Here is a 24602-nt window from a genome sequence, read left to right as displayed (position 1 = left end):
TAAACGTCTGGGCTCTCACACCATATTCTCAAATGGGACCCAAAAATGCTGTGCATTTCAGCTGTTTCTGTTCCTTTTCTCAGATTAATTCTCACCCAGCAAATGTTTATCGAAGTCTACTGTATTCAAGGCCTAGAACGTCTTTGAGGAGTGAAAAGTAAGATGGGTTAGAGTAGGTCTCTGTCTTCAAAATGATCACAGTTTAATGTAGGAGACAGACAAGCGTGTATGGCAAAATAGAGTAGAAGGAGCTTGGAGATGTACTAGCAGAGGCCGTGAGAACAGAGAGAGATGTCATTACCCCTAGTTTGGGAGGCTGAGGCTGGTTAGTGAAGGAAGGTTTATTAAATCTACCCCTGACTGATGAGGAGAGTTCTCTAGTAATACCAATACCTACCCTTGTTCATTGTACTGGATGCCAGGCATCACCATTCCCAGAGTGTTATGCCTTTGAGCACACTGAGTCCTAACTATAACTCCATGAGTAAGAATTATACTTTCCCCCATTTTACCGATGCAGAAGCTGAGTAACTGAGATGTAAAGTCTAGTGAATCTGGTGAGTCTTACCTAATTAGGAAGATTGAACCCAGGTGGTTTAGCTTCTAAGCCCATATTATGAACTCTTTCACTGTTCTGTCCAATGGAGGAAATAAGGAGAATGCTCAGGCCATTGTAAGAGGCTTGGTGTGGTTGGAGCAAGGGGTCCCTGGGGTGACATAACTGGAGCTGGAAGTATGAGAGTATTCTTGCACCTACTATGTAAGCCTTTGTCTGTCATAGGCATTGGGAAACCTTTGCAAGTTCTTGAGGAGGCAGTGTTTTGGGAGGATCACTGGTGACATTGTCAGGAGATGTTTAGGACTCCCCATCAGGGCAGCCTTGTGAAGACACACGTTACAGAAAAAGAGAGGTGTGAAGGGAAGGCCCAGCCAGCCCCAGCCTCTGCCAAGGTCCTTTGGGTGCCACACCACTCAGGGTCTCCTATAGAATAGTGGAGCAGAAGTGGGCCCCACTTTTCCCAAGAAGGACACGCAGCATTCCTGACATCAGTTGATGTTACACCTGCTTCTCCAGGACCTAGGAAACTTGGAGGAGTAAGATAGAGGGGCCATGAGCCATGACGATTCATGTAGGATGTGTTGGATAGACAATTTACCGAAGAGATGGCCCACAGCCAGGCTAGCAAGGATCACTGGCAATACTGAAAATAGAGGAATTGAACAGGTGAGGGGAGTTCATGTCCCGAGACCTGGAAAATATTAGAGATCAGTTTGCTGAATAGGAGGGGAAATATGATTTGAGGAAAACAGATTATCTTCTTGGGCATTTACTGATCATCAACTGAAATAAACTCATCTGCTTGTTAAGGCCCATTTCTCTCTTTCACCTCATACCTTTTATAGGGTCTTTGGTGAGGACTGCCAACTTGAGAGGTTCTCGTAATAGCAAATGGCAAAATTTCCTGAGCCCAGTCCAAGTTGGGGACAGAATGCCACTCTTGCTGTTCTTTGCAACTGGCAGAATGAAGAAGGAAGGCAGGGACAGCTTAGCCAAGTAAATTCACCTCTAAATGCACAAATAGCAAGTGACAGGCCCTCACAGGACTGGAGAAGAAAGAAATAGTGGGGCTCATCATACCAGGGCTTGGGTGGATTTGACACAGGTCTCTGGACAAGTTGCATGTGCAGCAGAGGGTTATTATCCCAACCTCTCGTTTCGAGAGCATCGTGCACGCTCTCCTCTAGGATGGAAGAATCTGTCAGTCCTCCCAGGTTGTCTCCCAGACACAAAGGCAGTAATTTCCTTCTTGCTTTTAGAGTGGTGGCTGCCTACCAAGAGATGACGTATTAGGTGGCAGTAGCTCTTGACTGTTTACTTGTTAGGCAGGGGAAAAAATGTATGTAGATAGATACAGAGAAGTTGAAAGGGACTTTAGTTTTGACAGAGTGGCTAGAGCCTGGCCTGAAGAGCCTGGTTTTGTCAAGGTGGCTCCAGAGATGGCCATCTAGTGGGGGATGGGGGTTGGGTGGGTGGGGGGGAATTGGGGACAGCTGTGTCTCAGGAGAGATGCTCATTACACAGGAGGGCGGGGGCAGTGTTGAAGAATGAGCCAAGGTAGGAGCCAAAAGTCAGTGTCCTTGCAACATAGCAGGAAATAGTATCCACCCAGAAATGAAATACACCCCAGAATGAGGCAGATTATTTATGGTGCTGAACACCCAGCTATGAGCCCTTTTGAGGAGGTCTGCCTGAGACACTCTTCAGCACAGTCAGACACTCACTTGCATGGCCTGTCGTTCTTGAACAGGACTTAGTTACTAACTGCCTTGTTTCTTTCGTGGAGTGGCAGAAAAAATGAAAAGAAAGGAGACTAGAAAACTGACTTTTAAGCGTACTTCACAAGAACTAATATTTCATTTGCCTTTTTCTGTTTGCTTATTCGCTGATTAGCTCATGGGAGTGGAAGTCAACAACAGAGAGAATATGAGTGTGGCATCCATGTTGGGAACCCCATCAAGTGACACAACAGTTCAGGTTCCAGAGAGTCACAGAGAGGCAGGGTGGGCAACCTGGATGTGTTTTTGTCATCAGTCCTGTAATTATCCATTTAGATAAGAGGTCCAGGACTAGGGTGAGCCATATGAAGTGCCTCCTTAAATTCCGCACCTAGACACTTTGCTTACATTGCTCTGTCCCTGGCCTTGCTGGATAGAACCATAGCCTTTTAGTCGGTATGCTGCAAACAGTTGCTATCTCTGGTAGGACTGACTCAAACCATATAGTTTCTCCATCTGGGCAACACTTTATAGCAATGGTTCTCAAACTTAGGCATGCATCAGAATCATCTACAGCATCTTGGTAAAACAGCTTGATTCAGTAGGTCTGGCTGGGCTTGAGAATTTGCATTTCTCTCCAGCTCTCAGGTGATGCTGATGCAGCTGGTATGAGAACCACTGCCTCCGTAAGTCAGAACAGTGAAAGAAACCTGATGTCATAGGGGCTCTCCTTACAGAAATGTTCAGACTTGACAGTGGAGCACTGAATAGTTGCTTCGTTCAGAACACCTGTCTTGACCACCACTGGTGATCAAACATGAGTCCTCCCCGCTGATCAGCTACAGCATCTGAATCCAGGAACACTCCAGACAGCGAGGCCAGTTAAAGTCCCATTTTCAGAGTCTCCCTTTAGATCAGGATGCCCTGTTTCAAATATAGTCCTTGAAAAGCGAAAAACAGTGCAAGAGCCTTGGTTGTTCCCACAGCAAACTGTCTCAAGATATCAAAGGTGAGTAAACTGTCACTGGGTACATTTTCTGGTCTCCCTAAAAGGTCTGGTGAGTTTGCATTGACTGGCTTAAGAGTCAAGGAATTAGAGTCAGACTAGAGATCATTCATCAGTTCCTCTTGTTAGTTGGTTGTTTATTAAGCATCTGCTGTGTCCTCTGCTGGGTTCTGGAAATTTGCTAAAGAGTAAAATAGGAGTTCCTTGCCCTCAGGAAGCTCCATATCTAATGGATGAGACAAAAATGCAAATTATTATCTCTGAAGGAGCATCTCTCACTTCTATAGGAACTCCTAGGAAGGGAAAACAACTGTCTCTGGTTATGGAGGAAGGAAGCTTCAGGGGGAACATATGAGACAAACTGTGAGGCCTCAAAAATATCCCAACAGTTCCACCATGGCACTTGACATTGATAGATCCACCCCACAGAATTAGTTTTTGCCACCGGGACAAGAAGCCTGCAGAAGGCTGAGAAATTCTCTCACGTTTTATCCAGCCTCTGATCTCCCAGGGAGACCACTGCAGGGTGGGGCCTCAACCTACATGGGATGCGTGGAATGACAAGAGAGCCTCTATGAGATGATAAATGAAGCCCCAAAGCTCAAGCAAGTAAAGGGTACAATTCAGAAACCATATTACCGGGCACCTGGGTGGCTCAGTTGGTTAAGCATCTAACTCTTGATCTCAGGGTCCTGAGTTCAAGCTCTGAGCTGGGCTCCAGCTTGAACCTACTTAAAAAAAAGAACAAAGAGCATGTTGTAACTTTCCTTTTTCACCCCCCTCCTTTTGTGTGTGTGTGTGTGTGTGTGTGTGTGTGTTTTGGTTTGTTTACTTATACTTTAATGTACATTTCTGAAGGCCAGTGTTGAACCCACTGCCACAGAAAAACTGGGATTTGCTGTATTTGCCTGGAAGGGGAACTGTGCTCTTTAAAATATAATACCGGCTTCCTCACAGCAGGTTTGCTAGAAAAGGGATTTGTGGTTTTGCTTTAGGCACTTGTCTTCCAGGCAAGCTTTTTGTGTTTCTGCTGTAGCAGGGCATTTAGTTCACTTCCTCAGATTAATTGATGGCAAGTGGCATTCCTCGCTCTGCAAACCCTCAAAACAATGATCTTCTATTCTTTATTTGAAGTCAGGCATACTTAATTTCTAGCTGTGGACTTTGGAGGTGTGAGCTAAGATTCAAGAAGCATAGATATGAAAAATTTAACTCACTGGAGCTCCTTGGTTGCTATAAAAATGAGGGTATTCCTGCACAGAGCCTTCAGATACCGGGACAAGGCAAAAGCTGTCCCAGGCTTAATCGATTATTGAGGCTCTCCTTAGCACGTTGTCCTGACAAAGGCTCTTGGGGCAATTTCGTACTGATTATTCACACAAGCTGTGCATTTCATGAATGCCCGCCATGCTGGTCTGCCTGTCTTTGCAGCTCAGGGCACTGTACTTCAGGGCTCTGCAATGGAGAAGGAACAAAATCCAGCTGCCTCCTGTAAGTGGGAGGGGGTGGAACGGGGCCAAGTGGCATTGGCTTCCGGTCAAGACCTGTCTGTTCAAACCTTGCCTCTCCTCTCTCTGGCTGAGCCACGTTAGCCATGTTACTTATCCAGTCTCTTTCCCAGGCACACAAATGTGTAGTCACAGCAGAAATTACATGCAAGTGTTACCTTGATGAGTAAATCATAAAAGGTAGGTAAAAATTTCAGCCCTGCAACATTTGTAACAATTCAACTCACAGTGGCTAGCCACTCATAGTAGCAACAGTAGTAGAAGTAATTGTAGTAACTCTGCATTTGTATTATTGAAGTGCTCTACCTTTACTGTCTCCTTTCAGAAGAGCTACAAATAAATGGGTGGGTTGTTAGCAGAGTATAAAGAATGATAATAATAATGGTAGTTAACACTTCTTGAAGGAAAGCTCTGTGTCAGGTTCTATGCTAAGCGCATGACAGGACTTTACTCATGGAGTCCTCAAGTGGAATCCATTAAGTCATGATGGTGATTAACACTCATTTTACAGATGAAGACATTGAGGCAAAGCACAATGTAACAAGTGGTAGATAAGCCAAGATGTGGAGCCACTGTGCCATATCATCACTAAGGAAATAGTGGTTTCCTGCCCTCAGTGATCCACCCCCAAAATGTACCCTTTGGAGAACGACTCTTGGTTCAGATGAATACATTAACTAGCTGGTGCACAGGCTTCCTTTTTCTTTTGAGCTGGGTTGTCATAGGTATTGATCCAAAAATGTGGATACAAGTTAAAGACTAGAGAGAAGTTCCCTCTTAGATCTAATTATACACGTGTGTTGGGGTGAGGTGGTGCTGAGGAGGGAAGGGACATGGCCCAAACTCTTTGAATAAGATATTGTGTATTTCTGGTATAGTTCCACGTATTCCTAAACTGGTGGCAGGATGCTTTTCTCCATGAAGTGAATAGGTGAGACTGAAGCACAAGAAGGGCAGCTGGGGTTCCTTCTAGGGACTGATATCTGATACTTCATGCCCCTTTTTCAAGGTGGACTCTTGTATGAGTTTCCTAAGGCTCTGCCATGTATTCTTGTGGTCTTAAGTAAGATATTTACTATTGTTGTCTTAAGCAACAGAAATTGATTTTCTCATAGTTCTGGATTTTGAAAGTGCAAGATCAAGGTGTCGGTAGGGTTGGTTCCTTCTGAGTAGGAGAAGGAAGACTCTGTTCCAGGTCTCTCTCCTTGGTTTCTAGATGTCTGTCTTATACCACTATCTTCACATGTCACATGTCTTCCCTCTGCACATGTCCATGTCTAAATCTCCTCTTCTTATAAATTAAGCAGCCATATTCAACTAGGGCCCATCCTAATGACCTCACTTTAATTTAATTACTTATTTAAAGGCCATATTGTACAATATAGTGACATCCTGAGGTACTGAGAGTTTACAGACTTTGTAAACTCAGTGTACAGACCTTGTGGGGGACAAAATTATGCCCATTTAACAACTCTGCAGCAGATAGACCTCACCTCATGGCATTCCTGTTATCCTAAAATAACGCATGTACATGGCTCAGTGGTAAATGACAAATGAGCCTTGAATCAATTATGGTGCATTTTATGGGAGTCGAGATTACTTTGTGAGTTGGGCAAATGTATAAAATAATTAAGATAAGAAAGACAATATCTAGTATTGCCCTTGATTCCAACTAAGTGGTCATTGAGGAATTGTCTGAGGACATTTGAATGGGTTCTCTTAATCATTTTGTGAATCAGTGATGCTGGGATGCTTTGTTCAGAGAGGTTTCTGGTGGTCTTCCTTTCTGTGTACAACAAACTGCCAGGTCTTCTCCTGGGCCTCCTCTGACCATGGCAATGTTGGTTGTTGTGCTCAGTGGCAAATGCTTGAACTTTCTTTTGTTTGTATAAGCTCCATCAATCTCAGTTTAGCAGCACATGTTCCTGTAGCCAACTGGCTCTTCACTGTTCACCTATGTCAGAGACCTCTCAGGAGTTCAAGTCAACCTAAGCCACTTGAAGTTACTACAGGAACAGACATGGTAAAGAAATTTATCCTGTCTGGCTCAAAGTGGTTATGGATGCTCGTGTTGCTGGAATGAATCATATTCCTCCCAGATGGAAAAACAGTTATGGTCCTTCATGGAACTCTAGAGTGATCAGTCTTAATTCTTCCTATCTCTCATCTTTGCTCCAACAACAACCTTTCTTCAGCTATTTAGTGCCTTCTGGCTTTTTGATGTCCAGCAGTGGCCAAGTATTTCAGAATCCTAGCCTTGTCTTCCTCAGTGAGAGAACAGTGCTTCAAACCTTGAGGGTCTTCTAGGTTCACCCAATGTTTTGAATGAAATCTCTATATCCCAGCTTTTCTGGAATGTCTCAAGTGATGAGAAATCCACTGCCTTGGGACACAACTCATGTCATTTTTTTTAAACCTTCCATTTTTATAACATTCTTTGTGTTTGGAAACTTGATTTTTGTTCTATTGAAATTCCACACATGGTTCATCGCCTGTTCTGAATCAGTTGTACACAATCAGTGGATTCCATCTTCCATTCGATGACCACCGTTGCACATCAGAAGACAGCTACTGTATGGGGCGCCTGGGTGACTCAGCCAGTTGGGCATCCAGCTTCAGCTCAGGTCATGATCTCACAGCTTGTGAGTTCGAGCCCCACGTCGGGCTCTGGGCTGACAGCTCGGAGCCTGGAGCCTGCTTCGGATTCTGTGTCCCTCTCTCACTGTGCCCCTCACCAGCTCATCTCTGTCTCTCTCTCTCTCAAGAATAAATAAAACATTTTTTAAAAATTAAAAAAAAAGACAGCTAATGTGCCTGGCCTGAGTCTTCTATACCTCAGGTTGAGCCAATACCACAGCCAACATCTTCAACCGTGGTTGGGGGTGCCATGTGTGGGCTCATTTGGGCCTCAGTTCTCTGAGCAGGTTCTAATGGCTGCTAGTGGATCAACACTAAAATATGCTTAGATTGCTCCTCACCTTTCAGGGCTCAAATAAAATGTTACCTTCTCTGGGAAGCCTTCCTTAATGTTTCTCAAATACCAGGCAATTAACAGTTTCTTTCTTGGTATTATCATACCACCTTGCATGATATGACACTCATCACGGTGTATCACAACTATTGATTGACATTTTCTCTTTCTTGCTGTATTATGACCCTCCTTTTGACTAGGGACTGTGTCTTCATCATTAGGATATCTCCCATTCATGAATCAAAATTGAAAATTTATGTTTATTGGTTGTTTGATGATTTAAGAAATCAAGTTTGAATTCCAGGTACCCTGCTGGCCAGAAAAGAAAATATCTTTGTTTGAGGAGATTTTTAATGTTCTTCAGATACAACTTTTTGAGGAATATCTTGGATTATACATTTAAGTTATCCAGGCCAGGGTGAGAGGTGTGTAGGGAGTACCTACTGCAACAAGGCATACCACTGAGACTTCTCTGATGCTTCTAGATATTCCAGTGCCAATCATGATTCACAACCCTAGTGTCAAACTGCACCTGAAACTAATATAAAATTGTATATCAACTCTATTTCAAGAATAAATAGGATTTTTTTTGAAAAGAAATTATACCTGCTTTCTCCAAACCCTAGCCCCAGTTTAATGAGGCTTGACATTAAAAAACTATCTTTTTGGGGCGCCTGGTTGGCTCAGTAGGTTAAGTGTTCGACTTCAGCTCAGGTCATGATCTCACAGCCCGTGAGTTCGAGCCCCGTGTCAGGCTCTGTGCTGACAGCTCAGAGCCTGGAGCCTGCTTTGGATTCTGTGTCTCCCTCTCTCTCTGCCCCTCCCCCACTCATGCTCTGTCACTCTCACTCTCAAAAATGAATAAATGTTAAGAAAAAATAAAAAGAAAACAAAAGGCTGTCTTTTTTCTTCTTATTGAGGGACGACTGATCATCAGCCTTCTTTATTTACTTTTCTAAGATGAAAGTTGGAGGCCTTTGTGACCAAAGAATGATTCTTTCCCAAAAAGGTAGGGAACCCGAATGTATGTTCTTCCACCCAAGACACATATTTTCTAGAAGGAATTTTGGCCAGCTTGCTATATCATTTGCTTGCTTGCAGATTTTATGTAAATATTGTCCTGGCTGTCTTTTAAATCCTGAATACATTAGGGGCAGTACTCAGACCTTCTTGAGATAATACTTCCTCTCTAACCAATAAACTGGGCAAGAGAATTTGAACCTGGCTCTATTTCTCTGAGGTAAATTTATTAAGATCCTCTTGCAAAATATGTTCTTCTAGGGCTGGGAAGAGTTCATTCTGTTCATTTTCTTAAATCTCTTCTCTTTGGTGGTTTCTATCCACCTACCTATCCCAGATGGTATCTACAACAACTATTGAAGATTCTTCAAGGATAAAAAAAATCAAAAGTTGCTCTTGCCCTGATCTGTGACCAGTTCTTAAGAGAAACTGCCATTTTATTTTAGCAGTTTTGACCGAGTTCAGTATTTGAAAGGTGGCCTGGTAGTTTACAACACCTTAAGACCTCCCAACAGCTCAGCTACTGAGACGCTATTCCAAGGTGGAGTGTTTTTCCCCTTTGAAGATTAGATATGACAGTTCCTATAGTAATCCAGCATGTTTGTTGAAGGTAACTTTGCAGGATTGCCTCACAGGGTATTTGTCATTTGGTATAGCCTAAAAGCAAATTCTCAGGAATAAATAAATGCAGTGAGAATTTTCCCATCTTGAGTGGGGGTGGAAGGAATATTGAAGGGAGGGGAATCACAATAGATATCTTGAAAGATTAATTCTAGGTCTGTGGACCATTCCTGTCCCACTCTGTGTAGTGGATATATAAGTGAGAAGCATCAGAGAAATTTCAGAGGGAGAAATACTGAAAACTCAATAAAGATTACCCTTTGATGCTTGAAATAGATAACTTAAAAGGTAAAATCACTTGATAGTAAGTTTTTGGAATTTGAACCTATTTATATTTTCTGTCTTAAATTGGCAGTGTTATTTAGGGAAGATAGTTCCCCTGCAATGAGAGCTAGGTATTCCTGGAACATTGTCCCAATTATATGCGGTCAATGTTGTAGAAACCCAAATGACCTCCCCCCAAATGGGAATATGAAATCACTATCACAGATGGAACCTGACAATGGACATAGTCCAAGCTGTAGGAGTATATTTCTTATGCTGTAAGCCTGTTAGACCTGCCTGATTTTATTATAATTCCTAAGGTTGTTGGTGAAGATCTGCCAACCCACTGGAGGGGAAGTCTCTAGAGCAGCATCTTCCCTTTCCACCAGTAAACAAGGCAAGAGAGCGAATTCAAGACAAGTTTATTAAGATGCACCTGAGCGTGAGCTCCCATCCAAGGAATGCTGCAGCAGGGAGGCGAAGTGGGGGTGGGGGAGACCGTCATTGGACCGTTAGTGCAAATACAGTTGTCACGGCAAGGAGAGAGGGTGTTGTTTAGTATTGAAATCATGTATTCCAGATGTGGGCATTTGGTAGTCAATCTGCTCTGAAGTGACATGCTCCTGAATCTTTAAAGGGCTTCAGCCGGGGAGAGCAAAATCTGATTGGGCAAATTGCTAAAATATTTAAAGTGCAGCCTGTTAAAGCTTTTACTGCGAAGAGCATCACGTCAGAAGTTGTAGTCAGAAAGAGCAAGTAATTGGCTTTCCATCCTCATGCCAGTCAGTCAGCATGAGGCTCTATTCCTATTCCTTCCTCTTCATTGCCAATGCTAATAACAACCCTTTGGTGTGAGTGCGTGCATGTGCGTGTGTGTGTGTGTGTGTGTGTGTGTGTGTGCGCGTGCGTGCGGTCACTGGGGAGATTGGATAGCTGGTAAAACGAGAATAGGAGGGAGGGATATCCATGAAAAGGAGGCTAAATCCACAGAATGACGTGAAGGCCATTTTAGAGAAATAGGAACAGGAGGGGAAGGTAGAATTATTAGCTGATAAAGGTCACCTGCATTTCCAAGTGGCGATGGCAGTTGGGGTAGTTGTCTTTCAAAGAATGGGTTCTGTAAGCAAAAGAATGGCCTTCAGTGACAGCCACTTCCTGCGCATCTTTCAACTCCTCTGAGATCTAACTCAGGGGGCACTTTCCATTTATAATTTATTACATTTTCCACTTAGGTTTTCTTGTCCTTTTCTCCCCAGGCATGACCCCTTGTTAATTCCTGGCAATGATCAGATTGACAACATGGACTCTAACGTGAAGAAGTATGATTCTACCGGCATGTTTCACTGGTGCGCACCCAAGGAGATAGAGAAAGTCATCCTGGTGAGTGACGGGCCACAGAATCCATGCTGTTCACTTCTGTCCCAAACTACATTTGCCAGGAATGGGTTTCCCTAACTGGATGTTGGGAAGATACAGTCCCTGGTCCTAATTATTTTTGATAATTAAAATTAGGGACACATCTAAGCAACTAGAACCCTCATCAGAATATGAACCAAGGATGGAATTTTAAATCTCTGAATATTTATTGGCTCATCATGATAGGGGATGGTCATGTGCTGTGTGAAAGGCATCATGGGAGGCAGTAGGTACTGTCATCCCTACGAATGTGGCTCTGCTTGGCTTCTTTACACCTTAGTTCTCTTTTATCTAAGAAGGTGAGATGAGATTGACCCTAATCCCTAGGGTTGTACTGAAGAGTAAAACCCACATGGGACTCAATAGTTACTTACTATTATTATCATTATTATTATGAAATGCCATGAGGAAATGTGAATGCTACCAATATAATAAACAATGTTATTTGTTTATAACAACATCTTGCATTCTTCTAGGTAATAGCTTGCGTATTTGGGATCCTGCCTAACGCATGATGCAAAATGCATTTGGCGATGATGACAACGATGACCCATGCGTGGGTCTATCTCGGGGAGGTGGGAGCTCAGAGCCCTGTTTTGTGGTTGTGTCATCTCAGCAGCAGCAGTGGGCTTTTTCTGGTCTGTCCTAAGAATGTCAGTCTAGAGAACAATCCATCTACTCTCCAGACTTGTCTTGTTAACAGCTTTAGGTTTGAATGCCCACACCAGCTTCCCTACAGTTCATTGTCTTGCTAATCCATGAAAAATGGATTAATAGGAAGGTCAGGTGGAAGGGTTCTTTCTCTTTTTCGCCTTCTCATTGCAGATCACTGTGCCCTGCTTCTTTATGTCAGCGGGGAAAATCCTGTCATTTCTGATGTCATGGCCACCCTTCTTAGAAAAGGAGTCCCTCAGAATGGCTTTGTACTCTAATCCACTAGACTTCCCTGCGTTTTATTGGAATGTGTGTATATGTGTGTTTTCTCAGTTTAATTATAATCAAGCAATTAAGAGCCAATACAGGGTTGTGCTAGAGACTGTCTTGGAGGTGTGAAAGTCGCAGACAAAAGCACAGAAAGTCAGAATTCTCAACAAACAGCAATTGTCCAATTTACCAGGAGTGCAAATGGTTCTAATCACAAAGGTGCTCTGTGTATTTACATCCTGTTGTATTCACTGCACTTTTGCCCTGGTGAACCAAACTCAGAGTGGCACTACCCATCTGTGGCAGGTAAAAGGGCTTGGTGCTCTATCCGGAATCCGGGGTCTTAATGGCTTGCCTATATTCCTGAAGAGCATATGGCTAGTTGACATCCAAACTGAGTTCCCTTCTGGCATGAAAGAGTTTAGGGAAGTGAGTTACTACCTGTCATCTGAAAAATAACATCATTTAACAAAACATTTTTAACAGGCCATTTATGTGCTAGGCACTGCTCTTGTTGCTGGGGGTACAGTCCCTGACTAGCTGATGTTCTAGTGGGGCAAAGAGAAGATCTCCAGGTAGATGATGAGTATAGAAAAACATTTCACATTTCAGATACTGCTACAGTGCTATGAAGACAATCAAGCAGGGCCATGGGCTAGAAAGGGACTGGGAGGTGCTAGTTAGTGTGGTCCAAGAAGCCCTCTCCAAAGTCACACTGGAGCAGAGATGAGCATACTCAGAAGAGCCAGCTGTGTGAAGATGCTTTGGGGTTGCATGTGCCCACTGGATGCAGGACACTAACTGCTCTGGGGGTTAGAAAATATGAAATGGCCTCAATCTTGAGGAAATGATCATTTAATTAGAAGATATAAAATGTAACCATGGAACAATATATTTAAAGCTGTGTTATGAGGCACAAGATTCAAATCTAGGGGAGAAGGACTAGGATGTATCTAAGTGGCCAGAGAAGTCTTATTGGGTGCACGCAGATTGTGCTTTGAAGGGGTTAAGGCGATGAAGGCCCAGACTGGGTTAAACCTTCAAGGATGTGTAAGAAGCACAAGATGTGCATGTGAGTTGCTGTACTGGGTCTTCAATCTGGCAAAATCAGACTCTCCAGGAACTGGGGTCTTGACAAGATTCTGTGGGTCATGTTACCGTGGCCAATCTAAAGATTGGTATTTTGGTCCCCAGAGCTAAGCTCCTGTGGTCAGCCACTTTGCTAGATGGTGCCTTCCTCACCTCCCAGTGACTTCCTCAACTCCCCAGATTTCCAGCCCCCACTCTGAACCCAGGTTGTATTCCTGAGGCTCACTGAAGAGAGCTAGACTCCCAGGTGACCTGACCAATTAAAAGTAATTAGAAACCCCATCACAGCATGTTACAGACTCACTGATGCTCTGTTGGTGGTACCCAGGCACTCACACTTCCAAGCAGCCAAGATAACTAACTCCAGGTCTTGTCCATGAAGCAGTGATGTGGGATGTGACTTCCCAGTGGGTCCTTCTTGGTCACCATTTATAAGACATTTCTTACAGCCCCTGTCTTAGGTATAACTGTATTATCACAGAGGGAAACCGATAATGGTGACAGCCCCTGCTTTATTGTAACGATCAGGGAGTGAAAGCTAGCTTCTTCTTCTCCTTGGGGGTTACTGTAATAACCCTGACATTGTCGTGAATTGCAATATTGGCATTTAAACAATCAATACACTGGTCAATTCTAGGGATTAAATCAAGCAGAGTTTGATATGTGCAGTGGACATTAATATGCCTCCCCCAAAGCATTGTGAGCCACATGGGACCATCCAGGCATGCAGTGAGTGGAGAGGGAGCAAGCAAGGCAAGAATAGGAGGCATTGGACCAGAAGGAGAAGCAGAGAAAGGCCCACTAACTGGCCTCCTGCGTTATTCTCTTCACTAACACAGTGAGCAAAGGGGGAGCAGTGGCTAACCATTTGTGTGGGAAGCTGGGGTCCTCCTCTCACTGGAGCGATTTTACTCGTTTGTCTCCTTTGTAGATCCAAACCTAGGGTTGGGAGAAGACATGGGCTTGTTTCTCTGGCTGACCTTTCTCTAGATCCTTTTAATTGTTATTTGGGAATAGTCTTGTGACTAAAGTAATAGTCTGATGACTTTCACAGGTGGGCCACTCCAGGCAGTCCCTGGAAAACGCAAGGCAGCAGTAGACAGGGGTCAGCAAACTCTTTCTGCAAAGGATCATATAATAAATAACTTAGGTCTTGCTGGCCATACGCTCTATGTCACAGCTAATCAGCTCTGCTATTGCAATGTAAAAGCAGCCATAGACAATACCTAAATGAGTAAGATTGGCTGAGTTGCAATAAAATTTTATTGGAATTTAAATTTCATATAATTGTCCCATATTATGAAATCTTCATTTTTATTTTTTTTGCAACCATTTTAAAATGTAAAAACCAATCTTGGCTCACCAGCCATAGCCATACCAAAGCAGGTTGTAGACCAGATTTAGCCTATGAACCATAATTTGCCAGCCCCTGGCTGAGGATGTGATGTTCTACCTGTTGATGTGATAACATAGTGTGAAATCCCTTTGATGAGTCTGGAACTCAAAACTGAAACTTCTCAAGCTGAGACTAGCATAGGATCTGACCAATTTAATATCATTTCAGCAAGAGAGACAGCAAAGACAACTCCTTTTATCAAAAATTTCATGTGAACTAAGACTTCTCTTTTCAAACAACATAAATATTACTATTCTCTCATATTTCCCCCCACCTAAAAATCATCAGGAAAGACCACCTGCTCATATGTATGATGGTATAACTTTCTTAAATCTTGTGACAAAGAAGGTCAGGTTATGTGTGGGTATATGTTTACATATATTTGTGACCCCAGTATAATGCACACACACATACTCAAATTGTAAGTTTATGTGGCATACACGTAACATTGATGAAATAAAAATAATAACACAGTGTAAGCACTCAGCAAATGTCTATCTTTATGAAAGTATTTTTTTAAATACTTACCAAAACACTGTGAGGTCTTTTCTCCAATGCTGGTGCGCTTTTCCATGTTGCAGACTCGAAGTGAAGCCGCCATGACCGTCCTGAGCGGCCACGTCGTGGTCTGCATCTTTGGTGATGTCAGCTCAGCCCTGATTGGCCTCCGGAACCTGGTGATGCCACTCCGTGCCAGCAACTTTCATTACCACGAGCTCAAGCACATCGTGTTTGTGGGCTCCATTGAGTACCTCAAGCGGGAATGGGAGACGCTTCATAACTTTCCCAAAGTGTCCATATTGCCTGTAAGTCCAAGGTCACATTATCGATGCTTTTTCCTTCTTTTCATTCACAAAAGAAAATCCCAGATGGATATAGTAGCTGTAGCTTTGATCATGCCTCCGCTTCTTCATCCGGTTATGGGCCTGAGGACTCAGCCCTTCCCTTATGCTCTGTCTAGGAATATCTAAACCCTGGGAGACCTTATTAAAAGGAATTTGCAGCCAAGTTCAGCTGCTCATCAAGCATGAAGTTTAGCTGATACCAAATGTATTAACCATATCGATGTCTATACACTCTCTCTCTGTCTTGCCTACCCAAACCTAGTGCTTTGAGATATTATGATGCTTATAGCAGAATTTACTTATGGAACTATTTTTAGCATTTTATTTATGATATTATTAATGCTTCTGTGAATCTTGGACATATTGCTTTCTGTTTTTAACTAAGTGGATTTAACAGAGTTCTTTCTTTATTTCTGTTGTATGGAAGGCCAGCCCCTTCCTCTGGCCACTCCCTGCCTCCCATTCATGTAGAAGCCTAGCAATATTTTCATAGGCTTGTATGTGTACGCACACATATGTGCATGTGATATTCTTGATTGAAAAATATGCTAGGGCCCAAATCTAAAAGGAACAGTTTGAGACTCGACAATTTAGTGTAAAGATGCAGGATACATGATCTAGGAGGCATGTAATTATTTCCTGATCATTAATCAATATATTTTTCATAAACTTTTAAACAATTCTAGATTTAGGAAACTAGTAAGCTGATTTAGTAAACACATGTAGTTAAAAATAATCACCTGAAGAAAAACAAATAGTCATACACATAGAAGAGCATAAGCAGATATATACCTTGCTAATTTCAGTCATGTTAGATTTGATTATGTATTTCCACAATTATTTTTGTACATGTGCTTTTACACATGGTCCCTTGGAACACATGGACTGGGTCTAAACGTGTTTTGTAAAGAGCTTATTATTTTGCTGGGCTGTGTGTGTGTGTGTGTGCACGCACATGTGTATGTGTATGTGCGTGTGCGCACATGCACACGAGTGTGCACTCTGTATGTATGGGTGTTGGGTGTATGGGTAATGTTTGGTGTGTGTGTGTGTGTGCATTCTGTGTGTGTATATGTGTGTGTCTCCTGTGTGCCCTTGTATACATGCACTCACCTGTTGGCCTACATATGAATGAGCTCTCATATTTGCTGGTCCTTTTTAAACCCTCTGAAATTTAACACACTCAAGCACAGCATATTGTACAAATGGGCCTTCCTCTATGTCTTCACATATTTCATTGTTTAAACAGTGCCCCACGTATGGAGTCAGTCCAGAGAAACATGGTGTTTCTATATATGTCATCGGTATTTCTTGAGTTTTGAAATCGTGTGTATACAACTATGCAGGGATTGTCTTATATCACAATTACTGCTGGATTCCCTACAAGGTGAAAATTAAAAGAATATGAATGTAGGCAATTGAGGCTTATGCACTGGCAAAATGATTCAGGAAGTTGGTCAGACTTACTTTGTACCAAGTGATCCCTGGAAAAGAGGGATTCTTCTCCTCTCAGAAGATACTGCTCCAGAGGCTGGAATTAGTAGCTTCCCAGCCCCAAAGCACTAAATGCCTCTTGCTCCATAATGCCACTTTGCAGCAGTATTTTGGGGCCTGAGAGCAGAATCATGTCTCTCACTGAGGCTTCAAAGGGGGTTGATGGTCTCAATCTGAGCGGCCAAGTTCCATCATCCCAAAGCCCCTTCTCCAGGAAGGAGAATGGGAGGAAGGCATCCGGGGATATATGGGGGTTGGCAAACCCTCTCCCTACGTGGTCAGTGAGTTGAAGGCAACTCAAATCTTCACGTAGGCAGAGCAGAAGCTGGATCCAGGCTGAAGGACCAAGTATGTGAACTCCAAAATGATGCCACATGGCCCCTGGGGAGCCCTGACATGGATGGCCTGATTAGTTCTTCTGTGATCCCTCCTGAGGACACAGAGCGTGTGGAGGTCATGCCTCTCCCCTCTGACACTTAACCCTTCTTTCCTACCTGTGCTTGCCTTCTCTTCCTCTCTGTCATTACCTCCTTGTTCTGGTTTTTTTTTCCCCCACTGCTTTTTTGTTGTTACGGGATTTTAAAAAATCTGTTTACTGGCTTATTTATTTTTAATTACACCGGTAATATACAAATACGTTCTTGTTATAAAATATTCAAACAAGACAGAAGTATGTAAAGTCAAAAACAAACTTTTCCCTTTACCCCCAATCTTATTCTCCTCCCTAGAGGTAATTACTATTATTAGTTTAGTGTATATTTTTCCTTAAATTTCTCTCCAAATGTACATGCATTTACTAGTGCATTCATAAATATATAGTTTTATTTTGTGGGTTTCTTTTTACATAAATGAAATAATACTTTTTAAATGATCTAGGACTTGTTTTTTTGTGTTTTTGTTTTGCACTTATCCCACTATTTTAGAGATCCTGCCCAGGCTACACCTACATGGAGAGCTGTTTTGGTCTCTTTACCTGCTGCATAGACTTTCCTTGTATGTATGTCCAGTGGTGTATTCAACCATCACTCTGCTGTTGGTCAATTAGGCGATTTTCTTGCGCTTTTTTTTCTCTTGCTGAAAATTTACAATAAAATTATATGACTTGAAGCTTAAGTTCTTCCCCCCTCACCTTTACAAGATGCACATTAATTCCATCCCTCTCACATCCTCCAGGTTGAGCAGTGCTATCAGTCCCACCTCATCATACCATGCTCACTGGCTATTTCCCCTTGGCTGCATTGGAAATTCTAGTCAGAGCTGCTGTTTTTGCCCGAGACAGAAGTGACCTGCTATTAAATAAACAGGCATTTGAAACCCACCCCCTCGTTACATTCTGAAAGCCAGAGGTTGCCACAGGACAGTTTCTTAAATCAAGACAATTTCCAGGCAGGAAGAAGATGTAGAACCCTGGCATTATTCCTCTCCCTCGTTTGTTAGCAACGGCTTGATTGAGTGTGGAGAGCAAGCCTGAAATGCCGCCATCAGCACCGACTACCCTTTAGATTAGCACACAGCTCCTATTCCCTTGAATGTAGTTAGGCCAGCTTAATGTCAAGGCATAAAAAAGATACTTGTTAAATAATTTCCCAAAGCTCCGGCTCCATCTTTAATTTGTTTTTATTTTTTTTTCCCCTCTTTCCCTCTCGTCCCTCGGTCTCACTTTTGCTTCTTCTTTTTTTTTTTCCCTTTCCTCGATGCCAAAGGGTACGCCATTAAGTCGGGCTGATTTAAGGGCCGTCAACATCAACCTCTGTGACATGTGCGTTATCCTGTCAGCCAATCAGAATAATATTGATGATACTTCGCTGCAGGACAAGGAATGCATCTTGGCGTCACTCAACATCAAATCTATGCAGTTTGATGACAGCATCGGGGTCTTGCAGGCTAATTCCCAAGGTAAGGACAGCCTGTAATACTTCTCTGCTGTGCCTACAGGGGACAGGGGCTGGCAAGAGGGATATCCTTCACTCAGTAATTCAAAGAGGCTCACACCAGCCTGCTGGCAGTAAAACCTGTGGTCCGGGTGATGGCTTTCAAAGGGGCATCTGCCGCGTCTTCTTACCATCTCGGGAAGCAGGCTTGAGAACACCTGAACACCCACACTCCGAATAGCCTGCCTTCCCAGAGAGGAAAGCAGCCTTTCAATTGCCACTGCCCTCAGTCTTCCCAAACAGTGGCTCTGTGACCCGGGTCACCAGCTAAATGTCAGGCACTGAAAAGATGCTGGCTGAACAATTCCTAATGTTTTTCTGCAGTATATATTTTTGCCATTGACCTATGTTAAGCGTTGCCATTGTTATAGCTGCATGGGGGTGTTAAGCTTTACCTTGTTATCTGCTGACCTACGGATGGTGACCCCCGGACAGCGGGGACTATAGGGACACAAAAAGTCATTTAGCAAGAGGTGATGCTCATCAGCCCACACGTTCTCTACAGCAGGCATGCCAGAGTGAAATGAGGTACATCCACCTTCTCTGCTCTGCCCCCATCTTCCCTGTCATTTTCTCTGGGATCCTGGGCAGATAGCTGCTAGTAAAGATGTCATCTAGAAGTCTCAGAGAGGCAGCACAGCAAAACCTTGTAACAAACAGCTTGACTAATCTGAGCCTTGGCAGGACTGCTTCTGCGCAGGCTTGCCATGAACTGCAGGATCGTTGTCGTAAGTGGTCTGCTGGATGGGTGACATTGGGTGCATGGTGGGGGCCTGAATCCCATCATTCCAGGACCAAAGGTGGAGGGAGCACAGCCGTGAGAACTCTAGCTGCTGGGATATGAAGCACGACCTTATTGACGGGATAAAGTTCAGCCCCATCTTGCAGCCCAGACATGTGCTGCTGGATCTTTTGTCAGCTCAGCACCAGCACCACCTCCTTCCAACATCTGCTCAACAGTGCAGCAAAGCTGGGAACGGCAGTTCCTAGAATCCTCTGCCCTGCACAGTTCTGGGCTGGAGTCTGCCAAGGAGAGCCGGGCACTGGGACGAGATCTGGAATTTGGAAGAGACAAAGAGACCTTGATTCTTTGGAGGCAGCGGCAGCCAGACCCTGAGCAGATGCGAGGTTCAAAGCAGCTTTTAAAGGAGCTTTCTGAGAATCACTGGCTTTGCTGCTAGGGACTGAGGGGCGTGGTGTGGCCTTCTTCGAGCTGCCTGGAGATCTGTAGTACCTCCTGTGGGGCTTGCAACTTGGTGTAGCGAGTGCAATGGCTCGTGGTGGCCTCTTTGACTTTTGTTCCTACAGCCCTTCCGAGGGTGGCATCCACATCTAATTTTCTTTATACTTGGAATAGAGTGGCTTCTATTCTTGACGCGACCCTGACTGCTACGGTCTGAAGCCTGGTTTTCACCTCTCCACTCTGCCATCCTCTGCCTCTCCCCCAAATCTAAATCTTGGTATCCACTTGATCAGCTGGGCCTCAGGTCATGGCAACATGTCAAGGCTCTAAAAGAGAGTCTTACCTACCCAGCTGTGTACTGGAGAGCCTTCTGTCCTGCCTGCTCAGGGAGCACAGGTGACAGAGGATATGAGGAGACAGTAAGTTGACCTTCTGGGAGGTGGAAGAGCCAAGCCACCATTTGGTTCCTGCCTTTTAGTAGTTGTTCTTCCTCATGTGTCCTCCCAACTCCGTCCCAGCATGGGCGTCCCCTGGGGAGCTTGTTAGAAATGCAGAATCTCACGCCCACCCCAAACCTCCTGGGTCAGAATCTGCATTCTAACAGGGTCCCCAGGTGACTCGTGTGCACTGCTTTAAGGCACAGTATTCTGCACGCTAACAAAGCCCGGTCCAGTGAACACGCTGACCAACCCGATTAGACGCTCCTCTTCTCCTGGCGGGAGCTAGCAAGGGGAATGGAAAGGAGTGGAAGCAGGAGAAGCGCTCCCTTCGGGCGGGGGGTGGGGGGCAGATGGAACTGAGCAGTTGGGGCCGGAAAATACTCCCTTTCCCCAGCATGTCTGTTTTCTCCCAATTCAATAATTGTGATTGTCAAGGTCCATAGATCAGAATCTCAATGCCTGATTGAGTTACATGTGTGTCTGACATGGATGTTCCTTCCAACTCTCATAAACCTGACCCCAGCCTCTCAGATCCTATATGATGGCCACGCTGATAAAAAGGCTTCCCCTCCCCTCCGCACATACCTGATTCTCAAAAGCCTTCTTTACTGTTTTAGGACAGGAATAAGCAAGGAAAATAGGCTTTGGCGGGAGATAAGGAAGAAAGGGAATGGGAGCATATTTTTCCTGCACAAAGAAGAGAAGGGCACTCCTTCTTTAGTACACCCACCCCCCAGACACACACACATACACACCAAAGGAGGCCAAGGATGTACCCCATGGCCAGGGGCAATTTTCAGACTCTTGGTCAGCAGTGGTGTGGAGCCCATGCCCCCCAGCAGCCAGCAAGCACTTCATTCTGCTCTCAGTGAGAGACTGCCAAAGCTACCAGCACACTGAGCACATATTTCCCCTTGTTTTCTTACTCTGTCTGCCCTTCTCTTGTCCTTGGTTTCTAACACCCTCCTCTGGGGACACTCTGACCTTCCAAAAGTCCAGCGGTGGCCATCAGCACAGGAAGTGACTTTCTGTCTGATGGGCAAGTGCTCTGTATTCATCTTGGGCTGCTCATCACACAGCCCACTCCTTGGGTTTGTCCCAGCCCATGGGGCTGCAGGGACAAACTAGGTTTCCCTGTCACTGTCCCTCCTTGAGAACTGTTTGACCAGCTAAAACGCTCATCGGCCTCAGATATTTTAATTACCCTTCATCTAGGTATTTGTCATGACCACGCTCCAAGTAGATTGGAATTACAGGGTACAAAATGGATTTTGTGTTACTCTTTGCATGTTGGGAAGCAAATCTAACTTCCCCTGAGGGATAGCAACATAGATTTCTGGCCACTGCTACCCACTTTTCACCACTATTTATTCTGCAGCCCTTATGAAGCTGCATCCTCGGCTTTGTCTTGAGAGCTACATTACCAATTCTCCAAAACTCAGCAGGACAGAAGTGTGGACTCAGGGCAAGCGTGTGTGCTCTGGGGCCAAAATATCCATGCATCTCAATGGAAAGTTTTTCTAGCATGATACCATGTAACATGAAAAATGTACCTTAACATTGAGGAGGTAGAGTCTTTGTTGAGATTTGGGTTCAGACACTTGCCAGTGTGCATTATCTGGTCTCTGAGACTAACAAAGCCTCTTTTTCCTCTTCTCTATTCACATTCCCTTTTGGTGCCACTGTTCTAGCCCACATGGTGTCAGAACTGACCCAGCCTAGGGACTTTGGACTAGACGCTTTCTGAAAAGATCTGAGATGTGATGGCTGGTTGTCAAAAACAATTACAGAGAAAGGTGGCATACCCCATGCTGGATGGTATATCCGATGTGACAGTTGGGTCTATGAGATGCAGTTTTAATATACAGCAGGCAAGACTGCAGTGACAATTATATAAAGCAGGTGAAGCTGCTTCTTGCTGGTCAGCAAACATCAGCTCAGAACCACTTTACAGCTCTTTACCAGCAACTAAGTGCCTTTATTTACAGAGCGCCTGTCACTTCCCTTTGGCTGGAGAGCTGGTATATTATTTAGCACGTATTTATCTGGGGAAAACATTTCAATTTAAATCAGCTGGTACAACAGTGGCTCTTGCCAGACTGTTTCCCTGTGGTTCTAAAAGACAAGAACTGAGCCTGATCTTGAAAGGGAGGGTGGGTAGAGGAAGGAAGGGCCCATTCTCAGAGAGCCACTTGAGTCAGTACCTGAAAAGAGGGGGCATGTGATTGAGTTTCCCTTTGTGCTTTTGAATCACATTATGAAATGAACATCTTATAGTTCCTTCCTGGCTAACCTCCTAGTGAAGGTAACTCTTAGAGAAAGAAATAGGAGTAAATGAGTGTCTGCTATGCATCAGGCACTATAAAAGCCCAGAACACAAAGATGACATGGATTCAGCACTCACCATCCTTGAGGGGCTCAGGTGAGTGGGTGAGATACCCCCGTAAACAATTACCGTGCAATGAGACAAGGATGAGGCTAGAAACAAAAGAGCTCCTCGGTTTATGTACTTCAAGGGGTTGCGAAAGTTTCCAAGAAGAGGTGACGTTTGTGGATGAGTTGAATACATGTGGCTCTTGAGCACTTGAAATGTGACTAGTGTGACTGAGGATTTTTTTTTCTCCCTTTTACTTAATTTAATAAATTTGAATTTAAATACTGGCATGTGGCTAGTAGCTACCATATTGGATGGCACAGGTCTAAGTCATCAGCTTGTTGCCGTTTTAAGGGCTGGGATTATAGGGCTGAGATGACAGGACAGCTATAGCGATGGCAGTCACAAGGGCCAGGCAGAGATTGAGGTGGATTTGTAACAGCAAAGATAGCCCATTGAAGGCCAGTCAGGTGGGATGGAGGTGTGGATGAGCAAGGATGAAGAGCTGGTAATGAGTTCTGAGGTTGACTACTAGGTGGATATAAAGTAAGCTGGGGGCTCAGGAGGAGAAACAGGCTCGGGGCAGATGGCAAAGAATATGGTCCTGGTTCATTTGAGTTGACAGTATATGTAGATATCTAACAAAAAATACAACCATACCCTGACTATATAGGGATAAAGTCAGGTTTGAGGTTGCAGACTTGGAAATCATTGGTGATGGATGGTGTATAGGCCTCGAGAGTGGATATTTCCCAGAGATAGAAGGCAGAGCAACCAAGAGAGAAGGGCCAAACCTAGAACCTTGGAAATGTCAACAGTGAAGTGACAAACAGAGGGAGAGAATCCAGTGAAAGGGCCTGAGGGCAAAGATTGAGGAAGTAGGAGTGGGTACTATCAAAAGTAAAGGAGAAGAGAGTTGAATAAATTCCAGATAGCAATTTAGGGTGTATCCTAATTAAGTGTTGATGCATATGTTTTCTTGAATAGACTATGAGCTCTTTGAGAGGCGAGGACCATTCTTCTTTTGCTCATCTTCATGTCCCCAGTGCCTCTAGCACAGGACCTGACACAGAGTTGACATGCCGTAAGAATTTGTTGGGCTGCACTGATCTGAAAGAAAGCAATGATTAGCACTGTCAGATACTACAGGAAAGTCAAGTAGATGAGGTCCGAAAAGAGGCAATGGTGCATTTGACCCTCAGGAAGTTGTTGACGACCTTGGCAAGAGCAGCTTGAGTAGCTTGTTGCCAGTGGATGCTGGCGTTGAGGGGTCTGAAGCATTAATGGGAGGTGAGAAGTTGAAACCGTATATTACTCTTTCAAGTGCACATAGGGAGAGAAATAGGGTATTTCAGGGGAATCTTGTCAAAAAAGAGATTTCCTTTCTGTTTTTAGAACGTGGAGAAATCCACCATATTTGTAAAGGCTGCAGTAGACTGAGGTGAAACCCCATTGAGAGGGAGAGTTTGAAGCTTTAGGAGGGAGTCATTATATGATAGCGTAACAGAGAGAAGCAGGAGAAAACAATGTGGCCTTCAAAAGGAGAAGGAATGGCCCTGGTCCCTCTGAAACAGAAAGCTAGATGAGGAAGATTATAAGCTGGAGGCAGTCAGATGGCTCTCCTTTCTTCACAAAGCTGCCAGTTTGGTTTTCCTTGAAGATCTGAGGGACCAGGACAGTTGGGACTGGGAACTGATGGTGACAAAGGTTCAGGGCAGACATTACAGTAAACATGTAAGGAAGCTGGCTGGAGTGAGGTGAGGGTGTGACTGAGTGTTGGTGAGGGCCAGCTGGGGTTGGAATTACGAAGGCGTTATGGTGCCAGTCAACACAGCTCTGCGAT

At 44.1% G+C, this 24602-nt stretch overlaps 1 protein-coding gene across 27 annotated transcripts in view; it reads left to right on the top strand.

The window, feature by feature from the left end:
* The window catches only part of KCNMA1 (potassium calcium-activated channel subfamily M alpha 1), a 739425-nt gene that overhangs the window by 643577 nt on the left and 71246 nt on the right, over nucleotides 1-24602 (top strand). For all 27 annotated transcript variants that reach the window (XM_058696774.1, XM_058696780.1, XM_058696775.1 and 24 more), the window contains 3 exons: nucleotides 10924-11047; nucleotides 15074-15298; nucleotides 18535-18727. In XM_058696774.1, the coding sequence (XP_058552757.1) occupies nucleotides 10924-11047; nucleotides 15074-15298; nucleotides 18535-18727 (542 nt within the window). The remainder of the gene's footprint in view (nucleotides 1-10923; nucleotides 11048-15073; nucleotides 15299-18534; nucleotides 18728-24602) is intronic.

Source organism: Neofelis nebulosa, chromosome 13 (genome assembly GCF_028018385.1).
Source record: "Neofelis nebulosa isolate mNeoNeb1 chromosome 13, mNeoNeb1.pri, whole genome shotgun sequence".
NCBI lineage: Eukaryota > Metazoa > Chordata > Mammalia > Carnivora > Felidae > Neofelis > Neofelis nebulosa.
The sequence above is the reverse complement of the archived record's forward strand: the minus strand, read 5'-3'. Positions and strand labels throughout refer to the sequence as shown.